This window comes from Denticeps clupeoides, chromosome 1 (genome assembly GCF_900700375.1).
Source record: "Denticeps clupeoides chromosome 1, fDenClu1.1, whole genome shotgun sequence".
Classification (NCBI taxonomy): domain Eukaryota; kingdom Metazoa; phylum Chordata; class Actinopteri; order Clupeiformes; family Denticipitidae; genus Denticeps; species Denticeps clupeoides.
The window spans coordinates 23,675,218-23,692,676 of record NC_041707.1 but is presented as its reverse complement, the minus strand read 5'-3'; the positions used below and the strand labels follow the sequence as shown (position 1 = coordinate 23,692,676).

Sequence of the window (17,459 nt, the reverse complement as noted above, 5' to 3'; positions counted from 1 at the left end):
TCGAGCATCTTTGCACAATAACTGTACCAACATAAACACAGTGTCACACACTGTCCCTGCATCTTTCAGTTTAATTCAAAGCACAGATTGAGTGCTGCAAGCATTTACAGGCAGTTCAGCAAATATACACATCAATTTATAGCGGTATCGGCTTACCTTTATCAGCATACAAAAAATGAAGAAAACAGAAAAGCAAAAAGCAGTGCAGGAAAGTCAGATATGAGCAGGGCTGGACGGAGACTGAAGCAGCAAAAGGAGCGAGACAGAAGGAGTGAGAGAAGGATGGAGATTCGCTCCTACCGGTGTCTCAGCCCCTCGACCACCACCTCTGCCTCACTCATGGGTACGCTAGCACTCGCATCATCACAAGCCACCTCACCCACAGCCAATCAGAGTCCAGCCGTCTCATCTGTTCCACCAGGTGACTGCTGCCTCGCAGAAACACGCATGGACGTGGACATGGACGAAACCCACACCAGTAGTTACAGCCACTCAGGTGTCAAGACAACTGATATAAACTCTTTTATTATAGGTCTACATAGCATTTAAATGGTTCTTTCCAGGAATGTGAATATTTGTGATCATTGTTATGCCTTAATTATTTCTTGTTTAATAACTTTTTTCTCTCCTCTTTCTGTCTTGCCTCAGTAAACAGCAAAGCCACATGAACAAATTCCTGTAATTTATGAAAAATATGAAAATGTAATCTGAAAAATGTTAGAAGCTATGGTTAATGCATTCCAGCCAGGTTACATTCTCCCTGAAGAGATATGCTCCAAAAGCAGGGCGAAGAAGAAATATGAGGAAGAAATCCATAAACTATATTTTGTCTACTATGCCACCTGAAGATTGATAGACTGCAATGAAAATAACATGATGGATTGAAACAATTAACAATTCCTACATCAAAACCAAGGCTAATGTAATAGCTGCCCTCAATTTGCTGGAACAGAGGAATGAAATATCTTCAATCCACAGTACTGGAATTTCCACAATTTCAGCAAAACAACTGGCCAATCCCTGAACACAAACTGCCAGCTCTTTTTATATGATCAGCTGCCTGCTAGAGCATAGGTGGCTTATTACTGTAACCCCAATATTCACAACAAGAGAAAAGCATCCTCCATCCTCAAAATGACAATAGCAAGGAAATTTTGAGGCAACTGAAGAAGTTTGGTCTTCCACAGCATGCCGTTCTACATCCTAGTCTGTCCTGTGCAAAGTAAGGTAAGGTAAATGGATGTTCATTTAAAAAAAATCTAAAAAAAAAAATCTAATATTTTCATAGTCACTTGACTTTTGTCATCTCAGAAAATGTTGACAGGATGTTTTTATAGCCACAAATCTGTTGGTCTGTAGTATGTTGTGCAATTTCCCACTTGTGGGACTAATAAAGGTTTATCTTATGTTCCTGTTCCTTGTACTTTACTTTACTTTACTTGGCAGATGCTTTTAACCAAAGCGACTTACAAGAGAAAGACTCTAGCCATTCCCATTCGGATTCCATTTTCCATTTCAATTTTGAGTTATAAAACTAAAACTGATAAGGCCTAACTTGTCAAGAATGGCACATGCTAGGGAATCGTTATATATATATATTTATATATATATATACACACACACACACACACACACACACACACACACACACACACACACAAATATATATATATTCATACTAATACTGACTAATTCGTACTCATACTACTAATATATATATTCGTGTGTGTGTGTGTATATATATATATATATATTTGTGAGTGTGTGTGCATGTGCGTTAGTAGTATGAGCCTTTCTGCAAAAGCACACGGTGCACGGTTTTTAAGTCATCACCCATAGTGAGCAGTGGGCCGCCATAATGCCATAAATGTAAAGTAAATGTTGATGCAAATTTACACATGAGAGTTTCATATGGAAACATTAAACTGCAGGCGGCGCAGCATGTGTAGAGATGATCTTTACAGGATTCCCCTGGAGATGGTATAGTAATAACAGCAGTAATGGTGGTAGAATCATAAACCTTGCATTAAAGAATTAAAGTGGAATTAAATACCCTGTGACGCTACTTGACGCTTGATTTCATATATCAAAGACCACTATCAACCATAATCAAACTACATTTCTTCATAAACTATGTCCATAACCCAAGGCCTACCATGCCTGTAAATTTTGAATTGTAAATAAATTCATGAATAATGATTGCCTTCAGGCAGATTTTTAAGGACTACTAAATGAGATGTTTCAAGGGCTGTTTCTTTTTTGAGCAGTATTAGCAGGTAGTGCCAAGTCTGAACAGGCTGTCATTTTCAGTAACTGAAGAGGAAGAATCGTTTGCTATATTCAAACTGTAGATCAATGCAACTGGAATTAAAGTAATGTCCAGGTCCAAGTGTCTTGAAAAGAACCAGCATTTTTTGTGATTGTGTGTGTATAGACATTTCAGTATTTCTCTGCCTGTTCTTATGCTATGCAGCACAGCACATGTGCACACAATGAAATGTGTCCTCTACTTTTAACCCATCACCCTTGGTGAGAAGTGGACAGTCGTGAAAGGCACCTGGGAGTAGTGTGTGGGGACTGTGCTTTGCTCAGTGGCACCTCAGTGGCACCTTGGCAGCTCGAAATGGCAACCTTCTGATTACGGGGCACTTCTGATTACACCATTTATGCAAATATTGATTCACGTTCACTACAATATGTATATTATTACAATATAAGTATACATGTACATGTGCATTAGCGTCTCTGCATTCGCATCCTTCGACTGGATCCCAAAGTCGCAGCGGACAGCAGACGGTCTGAGGCTTGGCGGCTTAGGATGGATGGATGAGCACAGCAGAACAGACAGCACAGACAGAGGGTGACGTATGAAACTGGGCTAACCACAGAGCCCAAATCGACACTCTGACCTTGGACTCATCAAAACACTGGCTAATATTAGCTAAACACAGGAGACCACTGCAAACAACAGGATGTTATTCACCCTTAATGAGAACATGTAATTGTCATCATCTCACCTTCTTATCCTTAGCTATCCTTAGCATCAATCTATGAGAGATTTATCTTACAAACAGAGCTTATCAAAATCCAGAATATATCTAAAACTGATTGATACAGTCATACCTTAAGTTTGTTGCTTCAGTGTTTTTAGATATTTTTGTTGTTTCTGTGGTGTATTGAAGTATAATTACAAGTATTCAAAGGCTTTTATTGACAGTTACATCAAATTTATGCAAAGACTCAATATTTGCAGTGTAGGTAATTTTTTCAAGACCTCCGCAAAACACCCTGGCATGCTGTCAATCAACTTCTGGACCAAATCATGACTGATGGCAACCCATTCCTTCATAATCAGTGCTTGGGTTGGTCCACCCGCATCTGGAAGAGTGGTGGTTAAGGAAGCGGCCCCGTAATCACAAGGTTGCCGCTTCAAATCCCAAACCGCTTAGGTGCAACTGAGGTGTCACTGAGCAAAGCTCCGGCGCCTGTCATGGCTGCCCACTGCTCACCAGTGAGGACACATTTCGTTGTGTCACTGTGTGCGGTTTTGCAGTGTTTCACAATGACAATCACTCCAATTTCACTTTTCACTTGAGGATTGACCACAAGTTCAACTGGATTAAGGTCCAGGGAGTTTCCTGGTCATGGACCCAAAATTTCAATGTTTTGTTCTCCAAGCCCCTTAGTTATCACTTTGGCGTTACGGCACAGTGCTCCATCATGCTGGAAAAGGCATTGTTCTTCACCAAACTGTTCTTGGATGGTTTGTAGAAGTTGCTGTTGTAGGATGCTTTGGTACCATGATGGTAAAGCTAAAATGTGGCAGGGCTGAAATGCAGTGGAATAAGTTTTTCGCAATTCATCTGATCACTCTTCATAACATTCTGGAGTATATGCAAATTGCCATAATAAAAACAGAATCAGCAAACTTTGTGAAAAACAATATTTGTGTCATTCTCAATACTTTTGGCCACGAATGCACTACTGTCACTCTGCAGCCTGTTGAGGAAAAATATTGTGAGTTAGATACAAGAGTTTTTGGGCTGAATCGTTGATTAAGGCCTCATATTAATGTTGCTTGATAGTAACAAACAGTTTTTGAATAAGATGGATAGTATAATCTATTACTGTTTATGACTAATTGCAAGTGTAAATGTAGTGTCAATAGTATCAATAAGATAATCAATAATCAGATTTATAAAATAGACTATTGTATATCACCCAGCACTAATAGGACTGTCAATCCCAAAACAATACATTTAAACAGAATTACATGTTATGTGAGTTATGTGCTTAAATCTGATCTGTGAAATTAGAAATTATGGATTACTATGATTGATCTACTTGGAAAGGAATAATGTATTAGGGTGTGAGATGATGTGACGTGCTGTGAGTTTACGCTTCATTTCTCACATTGTCATTCAATAAACAGGTGCTGAGGGTACAGCAGAACAAGACATGTGCCCACCCTGTCTCCCGTCTGTCTATTTCCCTGGAGAGGTGAAAGAGTCGATGTTCACAAATGTCTTCATAAATAATTCAGATCATGTGACAGGTTAAAGGACACCATTTTGCCGGTCAGCTTGAGAAGGCTCTTATCCAGCAAGGCCCTGAAACACAGGATTCCCCTGAGCTTTTTCTGCATTCCAAGTGGAAAAAATGTAGCATCAGTCATTCAGCTTGCGCCATCACATCCTAGTGTAAAGGGGCATCATTGATAAAAATCAGGAGATAAGCAAAACAAAGGTAATGGTTGGTTTTGGTGTTGAAGAATCAGTTCATTTATATGCATTTCATTTAGATTTTATATAAATTATAATTTCAATTTCAATTTATTTCACCTGACATAATATAAAATGAATTGTAAAAAGGGGCCATTATTTCACCTGTACTAACCAGACTAAAACTGTATGTACAAGACCTGACATTGTCTTCTTAATATTACAATATTAACTTTAAAAAGTTAATATTGTTCAGAAACAACATGTTCAGAAACAATATTTTGTTCAGAAATTATTCTGCAGCAAAGAATGACACATTTAGTGCGATTCCTAAAATTTTCCACAAGATGTCAGTGTTGTACCCTGGACTGGTAAATTCACAGTCCATTCCTGTTCCTGCTGTTCTATAAAATTGCAGGTTGCAGATGCCACCATACCATAAGACTTGATGTGGGTTAGCCTTAATTAGACTGGGATTAAACTTTAAGATTTGCGATCATACCAAAGCCAACCCTTCAGGTTCAGGTAAAAAATAAGACAATTTACCAAAGTAAAATTATATTAAACTGTGTTCTTCCCCCCTTTTCACATCTTTATTTAGCTCTGCTTCTCTGCAGCAGTCTCAGTATATGGTTGAACCATTACAGAAAAATAATTTACATCTTGTTTACTTTTTACCTCCAGCGTGTCATGTCATATGTGTACTGAAATATCATCTTCTTCTAATCCTCTAATTCCAGTAATTATTTGAAAAGGAGGAACAATGTTGAAAATGTGATTTTTTTAAATTAAGTGTGTAAATGTTGACCCTCTGTTATTGTTGTGGAAAAAGGATGGGGAAGGGACAGTTTCAAGTCACACTGGGACGGAAACGGATGGAAACCATCCATGTACACTATTATATATCATGGCTCCAGGGTGCATGCATTTCATTCACCATAGTGCCAACATGAAAGGAACACTTTTGCACAGTCTTTACACACTCTGCATTTTAGAAATGTTGAAGAACATCATGCATTTAATATACAGCAAAAATACAATACAACAGCATGCCAAATCATATTCTCAGTTATTACCTTAATCATGTAGTTGCTAATGGTTATATAATGTGACTAAAACTAAAAAGAGTGCATCTGAATCATTAAAGATTTTGAAAATAGTCAAAAGAAAATATATAATATAATGTGTATAATTAAGGGGTTCGTGTCTTTGCCCTCCCAAAATTACCCCTTCACTGTGCTGTTGAGATGAGATGGAATGATTTGGCAGGACAGGGGACAGGAGGGGGATAGAATTTCCCCTTCTGGTGGCTCTCCAGTCCAGAACCCTTGCCAACCAGGCCTCCTGCCCAAGAAAGCAAATCCTCTGTCCTGACGTCAGTTCAGATGGAGTCTCCCCTCAGCCGCTTCCGCAGAGAAACAGGTGCAGCCTTTTTTCTATCACATCCGTTAATTGCTGACTTTTTGCATTCGTTAGACGTAACAAGAAATCAGGATGTGTTAATCTAATCTAATTATGAGCAAGAAAACTGTAGCCTAATTGAGAAATCCATATTCCATGATCTTGTTAAAACAGTGACAGAGCACTTATGAACTGCAGTACTGAGAGGATGCAGCACCTACGGGCCACAAGTGACTGACAAGCAGCAAAATATTCTCACTGATAAAACTACAAAACAAGTGTCTCAGAGCTCATGCTAATGACGCAGCAGTTGCATCAACTGGGCTGTTTGTTCTCTCACTCTATTTGGATGACTGTCTGCACATTTTGTCACGTCTTTGATCTTGAAAGAGCAGCACAACCATGTTGGGGTCATGAATTAAATAACACCACCTGTATTTTTGGGACGATCTGCATTTCAAAAAGTTCAACATACTGTTCAAACCCAACAATTATATTGAACATAGTCATAATAAGAGGATGAATGATAGTGAGCATACATTAACAGACATACATTATAAATCCCATGAGCAAGGCTGTAAATAATAATTATGGAGCAAGTAATCAATTATGTAAACACTGAATAAAGATTAATATTAGGCAGTTAATGATACTCCAAACCCATGGTTCAGTTTGATTTGTACCTTGTTTTCTGATTTTTAGTGAATACATACATTTATAAATAAATGCTTAAAAAATGTTGAATGTTGATCAGATTGTAAACCTGAAAGATTTACCATTAACTCAGTGTTAAAAGGAAATCCCGGATAATCCATTGTAGACCTAAGTAGACTTGGAAATTAGCTAAAAATCCCACCAGTCACTTAACTTTCACCTGAACTGCCAAGGTGCCACTGAGCAAAAGCACCGTCCCCACGCACTGCTCCCTAGGCGCCTGTCATAGCTGCCCACTGCTCACCAAGGGTGGTGGGTAAAAGCAGAGGACGTTGTGTCCTCGTGTGCCATGCTGTGTTTCAAAAAGACAATCACTTCACTTTCACTGTCTCTGGTCCTGCATTGGCTAGAAATGGTGATAAGTATAAAGAGCGCTTAGGCCATTACGTTTTGCGATTCAGAGAGCGGCAGCTCAGACATGAGGGATTTGTCCCCTTATGTCATCATAAGGGGAAAGGTTACCTCCCCTTTTTCTTCACGCACCCCTCCCATAAACCATTATCTCCACCGAACATCTAGGCTTGAAAATGTGTGACGCATTGCAGTTGCTCAGTAATTGGATTTGAAAATGTAGTGTTTTAGTTCTGCTATAGACACAGAAACTGGGGAAATGTGTGACTCGCTAAAAGTGCCTGTAATTCCACATAAACATTCCTGTTAACATTGCTGTTTTCCCTACATGTCTGTAAATCTGTTATCATTATAATCACCTCCATCTATCCACAGCATTTACAATCATGGTAGCCATCTATACCCACCAGTTTGGTAATGACATGATCCTACACTGCCAAACACACTGGCCTATATTTTATCAATCACAAATCCCTTGTCAGAAAATCGTTTGAAAGCTATTTCTAGTCTGCTATAGGGAATCATTGGAAATGACCCAATAGCCATGTTGCACATATGGCTAAAAAATACTAGTTTCCTATGACACACTAAGAAGACACTAGGGATTCAACGGTTGAGTCCCGGAAAATGTGAACCAATTCTGGTTAAATATCCTAAAAGCGTCCTTGTATTATTCAGTAAATACATTTTATCAATGCAGTAACTACTTGTCACAAAAGTCACAAATAGCTGTATGAACCTGCAAATGGCTCCAAAATGTTATAAAGGGGTAATATTAATAATAATATCAATACTTATTTAGTAAGTATTCCTTCAAACTAAATCTTTCTTGAAACATATATACTATATATACCAAACATATATACTAAATTTTCCGATGAGAGCCACATATAGAAAAATATATGAATGGCTTGGCCACCCATTTTATGTGCACTTGTATTATTTCTGTAATCTGCACTCTTTGTATTTTTCTGAATATTGCCTATATTGTATATGGAAGATTGTTGTTGTTTTTATACTGCTGTGCTTGAGGACATCATTGACCAGAATCAAATTCCATGTATATGTTCACTTACCTGAACACAATTCTGAAGTCAAATTTAATCATCTGAGTACCTGGTATTACCCAACCCCTCGTTTTTCAGGGGTTTTTAGAGTTTTCAGTTTGTTTTAGGTGATAAAACATTAATCACATCATGGGCTTGCTTCATATCTGATATGTCCATAAGATAAGATAGTTTAAGCTCAGATCAACCTTTATTAGTCCCACAAGTAGGAAATTGCATTTGTTATGGCAGAAAGTGGATAGAAACAGAAGTAATAGCAGCAAAAATTGAGGTATATAGCAGCAAAAAAATAAATATGTATATTTCTACAAATGTACAATTGAGATCTACACATGTGCAATGGGTACACCTGTACAGTTGGTAATTACCGTGATGTATTTAAAGTGTGGGTGCAGTAGACTGCCACTGAAGGAGCTGCTCAGAGCTGTCAGAGTTTCCTGCATGGGGTGGGAGATGTTGTCCAACAGGGATGACAGCTTATCCACCATTCTCCTTTCACTCACCACCTCCACTGGGTCCAGAGGGCATCCTAGAACAGAGCTGGCCCTCCGGATCAGCCTGTTCAGCCTCTTCCTGTCCCCAGCGGAGATGCTGCTGCCCAAGCAGACCACACCGTAAAAGATGGCTGATGCCATGAGGATCATTAGTGTTTGTGTGAGCATGTCTAGGCAGAAACGAAAACCCCGGTGCAGAGTAGCGCAAGGAGGCAGTTGAATCTCTGAACTTAATCTGCGAACGTAAGCTCAGTGTCAACTGCAACATCCACAGATGTTGACATTTGTGAAATACAGGCAAGACGAGGGAAAGGCAAAACAGGAACATTCTTACTTTGAGTAGACGTTGATTCGGCCGAGTCTTTGCAGGCTAAGACAAATAATGATTGAGGTGGTAGATGGTCTCCTGAGGGATCTGCTCCCAGACCAGGACTAAAGCATATGCCAACTCCTGAACAGTCTGTGGTGCAATGTGGCGGAGCAAGACATGATGTCTTAGATGTCCTCGATTGGAATCAAATCTGGGGAACGGGTGGGCCAGTCCATAGCATCAATGCCTTCGTCTTGCAGGAACCGCCGACACACTCCAGTCTCATGAGATCTTGCATTGGTTTCCATTAGGAGGAACCCAGGGCCAATCGCACCAGCATATGATCTCACAAGGGGTCTGAGGTTCTCATCTAGGTACCAAAGGTACCAGGCTACCTTTGGAGAGCACATGGAGTGGCTGTGCAGCCCCCCCAAAGAAATGTCTCCTACTCTTCCTCCACAATGGCGGAGGAAGCAATCCTACTGCTCGGTCTCCTCCTTGTGTCTTGATGCACTGGCCTGTCTCCTGGTAGTGCCTCCAAGCTCTGGACACTACACTGACAGACACTTGTGACTTGTGTGGGTAGTAGACTTATAGTAGTGTGACTGACTTGTAGTTACATTGTGTCGTTTAAGTGTTCCCATTTTGTAGCAGGATTTTTTGAAAAATTAGCTTCAGGCCAATTATAAATGCATCACAGTTGGCCTGAGGACAATAGTTTTGACACCCCTGATATAGACTATTTGAATCCTGAATCAGACCTTGTGTTTGAAGTGTGCATGCTCTCCCCATGTTCCCATGGGTCCCCTCTGGGTTCTCCAGTTTCCTCCCACCATCCAAAAGGCATTAGGTGAATTGGTGACTCTAAATTGTCCTTAGGGTTGAGTGAATGGTGTGTGTGTGCTATTTGAGGTGGACTGGCACCATGCAATTCGCCTAGTTTCCCAGTGCCTGTCTCAAGCAGCCATGACACTAAGTAACAGGACTAAGTGGTTAAGGATAGTTAGTAAGTAAGCATTTCTGAATGATGCTTTAGCTGCTACTACTGAGCCCCTTTCTCAAGCAACCAACAGTTATTAAACAATCATGCAGACATAGCACAGTTCTTATTGTTTTGAGATCTACAAAACATGTCCTAGGTATGTCCTCCTCGAAGACCTCCAAATTCTTTAGCTCATCATCACATATTCTAACAACTTCCACACGTAAGTAGACATGAAAGTGCCAGAGAAATAAAGGTGTGAACACTCAAGGAGTTTCTAGAACGCACAGCAATTTGATGGCCAAGCAAGCAGCATGACTTGGCCCCGGCAAACAGGGAAAACAAACTGTAAATCTGCGGCATCAACAAACCCCCGGGTGGGAATCTAAATATGAAAGCCTGTCCATTTTCCCTTTTGGCCTTCAGCAATCATAAACAAATGCCTTCTGTTCCTGCTTCTTTATGAGTTTATTTCTCGCTCTCTATCGCACGACTGGACCTAGTCCAGCGGCAGGCGGCCATACTGGCAGATGCTTCCTGCCCAGGCTCCTGACAGGAGCAAAAAAAACAAAATTGGCTCTACAGCAAACAGAACCTGGCGTGGAAAGCCCTACAGACGAATGGGTAGAGTTCTCAGCCATTAATCCATGCTTTTCTGAGTCATAGAGTTTTTAATGGAGAGGAGCAATTGCGAACGCTAAGCACAGGGTGGCAACCTGGTAAGAATCAGAGGTGCAGCATGTTGGTTTACATTGTGCAGCATGTTGGTCTACAATTTCAGTGCAGGCACTGAAGACACCACATTGTCTCATGGATGTCAGAATGATGCACATGTAAGCCCTATTCAGGATTGTGTTTTTTTTTTCTTTTTGGTAAAGTATACTCAGTTTAATCACAGCATTGTGCTTTTGCAGAGTGGGTGCTCCCCCAAAACTCAGAAATGTTGATATGTGGCTCTACAATCTGACAGAATGAGGTCAGGCTGTTCAGTACCACCATGAAATGCTGTCTGCTGCTTCTGCAAAATCCACATTGGTCACCCATTCCCTTCACTCAGTATGGGCAGTGACAGAAAAAAATGGTGGCATAATGAATGCTTAAATATTTGCTGTCAATCAACTTAGCGCTGTGTTGATTTGTATTTAAATGATTTTAAATACAAGACACTTTTTAAACATACACTGTTTTTTGTTTGTTTTTCAAGATATGTATTGAAAGTGATTAGTTGTCACATGACACAACACACAGTGAAATGTGGTCTCAGCTTTTAACCCATCCCCTGAGTGGGATGTGGGCAGCCATGAAAGGCATGTGTGGGGACGGCACCTTGCTCAGTGGCACCTCAGTGGCACCCTGCCGGTTTCGGATTCAAACCGGCAACCTTCCGATTATGGATCTTTTTCCTTACCCACTAGGCCACCACTGCCCCAGATATATGATTAAATATTACATAATGAGCTTTACAGATATGACAAATCCAGAACATACTATTTTACTCAACTGACATTTTTATCCTGCACGACTTACATTTCAAAAATTACCGGGAGAGTCCGTCTGCAGCAACACTGAGTGATTTGTCTCGCTCAGAAGCGGTGCAAGAATGCTCATCCTCGGAGTCCAGCATTCTGGTCCCATGGCACTGGAATTGAGGGCCACACCCCTCAATTCCCTACAACTCTTTTCCCTCTTTTAAGGGAGTGCCTGCACCGTCTTGTCGCATGTCATTGTCACAATGTGTGTGTTTGTGTTGTGTGTGTGAACAGTCTCAGGTGTGTATGGTGTTGGTGCGGACGCACACTTCCCTGTAAATTCCCTGTAAATGTGTTTACTGGCATTGTATCTTTTGTTTCAGATGTGGTTGTGTGTGCAGTGTGCCAGTATGTATGAGATCCTTCACATCCCCGTCTACACTTCCCCTTTTCCAAAGTAGATTCTCAGTGTTTGTCTTGTATCACAATAAACCCCTTCCTTGGAGTCGTGGAATTTAACTGTGTGGACTTGTTCTATATAAGTAATGATTGATACATTTTTCTCTCAGTAAATTATCATTTGTTTTGGTCAATAAATTATTAATACTGTATTCAGAGGTTTTGAATTACAAATTATTTCAAAATGAAGCTTCACATTCTTATCAGTAATGAAGGGAAAATGTGTGTCCAAAACCCAGATGTTAGTCCCTTCACACATTAACACATCTATGTGCCACAAAATATAATTTTGCAACATTAATAAAGCAATGTGTTCATAATGTGTTTGATTCTTGCAGAAGTATAAAATTGAACAAGAAAAGCATATATGCAGCACAAAATATTGTATTATTGATAAACCAATGATACCCACCCATAATTACCAAACATTATTCCCATTTAGAATGACAAGATAATGTACCTGGGGCTTATTTCCCAATTATATGCATATTTCATCAACTGAAGAATGCAATAAATGTATAGTGTTTGTTTGTCTTGTATCACAGTAAACCCCTTCTTTGGAGTCGTGGCTGGCACATGCTTGCTCAGAGGTGCAAAGTTCAAGATTACCACCAGAATAATGTCCGCTTCAATCGCAAGAAATACAGACCTTGTTTGCAGACTAACAATTAATAACTCACTCCTGGAAAAGACTTATGAGCTTCTTTAAGATTTCATAATACATAATAATAAAATCTAAACTGGAGTGTCTTATTATCAACTGGAATCACTTTTTAGTTATGACTATTTAGTTACATTGTGAATCTTTTTGTGAATCTTTTTCTACTACCGTTTATACACAGATCTGGGTCATCTAATTGAATTAGATCAGTACACCACTTGCACCAACTAGATTTATGATCCTTCCATAAGGATCCATAATTTGACATGGACATTGTTCTGTTATGCAATTTGGCTTCAGAAAATAAATTAGTTATATTTAGTTATAAATTAGTTAAAGACTGGCATTCAATTTGACATTTGAATTACATCAATTTCCAACTTGGAAGAATGTCCCTAATCATATATCATGTTCTGAGTGAACTGTCTCATGCCTTGTTTCTCACTGAGCTGAACCACAGGAGGCCCTCTGTTTCCTAGAAAACAAGTCATTAGATAGCAGAGCAACAAACAAATTTTCCATTTTCTTCCTGATGAAAGAAAGACAGAACACCTCCCTAAAGTCTGGCTACCTGATTATACATACAGATAACGTGGTGAACTCAACCTTGTCTCACCTTCTACTAAACACTAATTCCATGCATGAAGGCTCACAGCATTTGTCTAATTAGACACAGTCCTGTAGGCACTTCATAAATATGCTAATCAAGCAGCTCCATGAAAGCTTTCATTTTATCACACCGTGGCTATCAAAAGCACACTTCAAACTTTGCTTATTATTTCACACTTTGTAAAGACTGAGATCAGACAAACCCCCCCAACTGTTTTATATGTTCTAAAATGCAATATATTTTATAAGACGTTCTGACATCAGTATGAGGTTGACCCAGCCCAGGCCACCCATATATGCACACCTCAGACACGCCATTCCTTCCAAGGTGATATCTACAAGAAAATGATACAACCATGGATGAATTTAATTGTGTGGACTCATCCACATTTGTTCTATATAAGTAATGTTTGATACATTATTCTCTCTGTAATTTAGCATTTGTTTTGGTCAATAAATTATTAATACTGTATTCAGAGGTTTTGAATGACTATTATTTCAAAATGAAGCTTGTGCTTCACATTCTTATCGATAATGAAGGGAAAATGTGTGTCCAAAACCCAGATGTAAGTCCCTTCACACATTAACACATCTGTGTGCCACAAAATATAATTTTGCAACATTAATAAAGCAATGTGTTCATAATGTGTTTGATTCTTGCAGAAGTATAAAAAAATATATGCAGTACAAAATATTGTATTATTGATAAACCAATGATACCCACCCATAATTACCAAACATTAGACCCATTTAGAATGACAAGATAATGTACCTGGGGCTTATTTCCCAATTATATGCATATTTCATCAACTGAAGAATGCAATAAACGTTAAGACATAGTGTTGTGGCATTGGGTTGTAAAATGTAACCCGTTTTCATTCTACCAAGAAGGAATTGGGTGGAGGCCACAAACTCACTGAATTAGCAAATCCAGTGGTATAAATCCCTGATTAATGTTGTTTGTGTAAGATGCAATCTGCAAAGTGTTACATATGCAAGGCATTTTACTTACAAGCTACAATTTGTGGCAAGAGAGCTAATGTGGCCACTAAAGACAATAAACGCACCATCTCGTTTCCATGAATACAAAACAGGTCCAGTTATCAAATTAAGATGTGCATCATTATATTTCTGCTTTACATCAGCATCATTGTCTCTCTGGGGTACAAGCAAATACAACGACTATTTTCCCAAATGTTAAAACTCAGCAAGCTTGCAATGATCCACATTATTGTGAAAAAGGTCACAAGTCAGCAAGACAACATGGATCACAGTTTCCAAATAAATGTGCAAAGAAAGACAAGGTGTCCCACTGTGTGACATTATAGGACGAGTGCCAACAGATCACTGTACTAAAAAAGGCTTTAAAATACAAAACATTCATTTAAAAACTTAGAAGAATGGGCAAGAAATTGGTTTAACAAGACCTTCCACAAAATGTTAAAAAATGTTTCAGCCGAAGCATTGCTCTCAATCCCATGATGGGATGGTTGCATTGGAATCTGAATTTGTTGATCTGTATTAAATATCTCTGTAAACTAGTGGTGTTGGTATGACAGGGTTGTACTGGGATATACTGGTGCAAACTGATTTATCAACTTCATTTTGTTTCCTACACAACAGATATAAATGTTGGATCAAGTTATTTGGATATCCTGATGTCATTTAGGATTTTTTTATGAAATACTAAATATGAAAGCAAATACGTACTTGGAAGTGTGAGGCCACGTCACTATCTGCCCCATGGCCTTCATCAACAAAACAAAATGAATCTTGAATCATAATTACTCACTGTTCGGTATACTGTAATACTATAATTTCATGACTAGAGAATTTACTGACAACACTGACATGAGCTACATCATACTGATACAGGCCTATAAAATCTTGTCTCATATTTTAATAAAGCCTAAATCTGAAATAAAAAAGTTTTCCAGCAATGGTACAATGGTACAACACTACCCATCATCCACAAACACCACCCACCATCACTGAGAGAAAACACCTTCGAACTCAACACATGCAACACATGTGTTCCGCCTGTCACAAGAAGAAGAAAATTTGTGCAGTTTTAGCCATTAATAATGAATTAATAATGCAGCATGTTATACTGACATTGTGCCTTTCATGAAGGAAACGTAAAACCTATTCGGGCTGAAGGGACTGGAAAGGGATGCGATTGGGTTTTAAGAGACACATTACGGGCCAGCCAGCACTCCAGCTGAACAGGTAACCCCCATCTTTCCCCGAAGAGGGCATCCGTGACTATTTCACGCGGCGTGGAAGTCGGCGCGGCGTACATCGGGGCAAGGGGGTCTCTGTAACGGTGCTTCTGCGGTTGCTGCTGATTACTGTTGTCAGACGATCCATCCGGAGGGCCGCAAACACAAGGATTTGTGGGGACATTCGTGCCCTTAAACGGAAAGCCGGCCTCCCGCTGACCTTAACCCCACTAAACCACTCACACACACACACACACACACACACACAGTGAAGGCAAATATGTCGTGTGCAAGTATAAAACCATTTATGTCCAGAAACTCCGTAACTAAATGGACCGAAGTGGACTGAGAGTGAAACATTTTCCCACCTTTGCCCACGGCGCCATCCCGCCGAGGGAGGCGCGGGCGGAAATAGTTGTCGAATATCACTTGTAACATTTTATAACAAATAAATGAAAAGAGACGTTCGCCCTTATCAGCCGAATTCAGTTTCTGTTTGCGCGGTTGTTGGCATCACAGAAGGCAAAAGTACCAGCGTGACAACTTAGCAGGCAACAGGCAAGGGAATAAATCAACAAAAACGAAGAAATAAAGAAATAAAGAAACAAAACGCAGCCATTCCCATGCAGGTGCTCCTACCGCTCGGCGGCGGACTCTCCCCTCGGCCGGAGACGCTCTCCATGCTGGCGCCGCGGACCAGGTTGCCACAGGGTTGCCGTACGCGCGCTCCCGACGTCCAACTTCGGAGAGGAGCTGATGCTGCTGTGACGAGCGCGCGCGCGCGCGCGCGCACGCCGCCGGTCACGCGCAGGCGCGCGCACAGCTGGCGCGGACGTTTATACATGTATATCAGAAAAGCACAGAAAAGCATAGAAATAAATAGATATCGAGACTGAAAACCCTCACACACAGCGGCGGAAGATAGAAACGTTGCCGGATACGGACACATCAATATAACTGGCTGTGAATTAAAACAACAGTTTTAATTCAATGATTTCCAAGGACAGGCTGTTGATGCAGCCTATAAAGTCGTTTGGCATCTTTGTTCGAGTATTCAAATAAACCGTCACATCATTACCAATCATACATAGAAATAAAAGAGGGCTCTCTTCAGCTCTTTCCACAAATCTGTTGAACAAAGAAAAAACAACAGAATAAATCAGTAATGCTTGACATCATCCTCATTAGAGCTGGCATTGCTATTTTTATTACACTTACGCTGATATAAGTCTCACTTGAAAAAGGCCCTGTCAGCCTGCCAGAAGCAGCAATGGAAAAAACAAAGCATTCCAAACAGCAAACAACATAATGATTCAATTGCAAATGCAAATTTAAGAGGGAAAATGTAATCGCCATACATATTTAATATGCTTGCATATTTAAGTTACATAAATTAGCAAAACTACAACTTAAACTTTATTATGAGTGTGTGTGTGGTAGCAAACAAGAGAATAAATTCATTATAACACCATACATAAAGGCCTACAAAATTTTCTGATGATCAAGCAATGCTCAGGAGGCAATTAAACATTACATTTGCCCAAATGTCTACTCAAACATTCTTATTTACACATTAACACATTTTAATGCAAGTAGAAATAACTCTGAGTTTTCAGAAAGAAACTTTCAAGACCTAGAAGAATCACATATTATTCTATAATTGGATGTGTACGGCCAGGAAAGTTATGAGGCAGAATATTATGGATATCAGGCTCATGTTCAAAATTTAAATGTTGTTCTGTGAACTTTCATCATCAAATATTGATGACAATATATTTTGAATTCATAGAAGAGAAAATTAATGGGATAATATGATTAAAAGCACTGTGGGTAAAATCCATTCCTATGGTACAGTGCACAACATCTTATCACCTCCTCAAGAAGGCACATTTTAAAAAAATGTTTGATTCTTAAAAGGGTTGAAGAATTTTTGTGTTTATCTCTGATTGAAGCAGCACTCCAATTGTTCCACCAGGTTTCCAGGACGGGTACTGCATAG

At 39.7% G+C, this 17,459-nt stretch overlaps 1 protein-coding gene across 3 annotated transcripts in view; it reads right to left on the bottom strand.

Moving 5' to 3' along the window:
• Positions 1–16,212, bottom strand: part of kcnip4a (potassium voltage-gated channel interacting protein 4a) — a 145,884-nt gene extending 129,672 nt beyond the window's left edge. The window contains exon 1 of one of the 3 annotated variants that reach the window (XM_028978385.1): positions 16,100–16,212. In XM_028978385.1, coding sequence (XP_028834218.1) covers positions 16,100–16,142 — 43 coding nt within the window. In that variant the 5' untranslated portion in view covers positions 16,143–16,212. Of the gene's footprint in view, positions 1–156; positions 283–16,099 lie in introns of those variants that run through there. The other 2 variants (XM_028978420.1, XM_028978394.1) reach the window with 2 other exon arrangements.
• Positions 16,213–17,459: the final 1,247 nt, after the last annotated feature.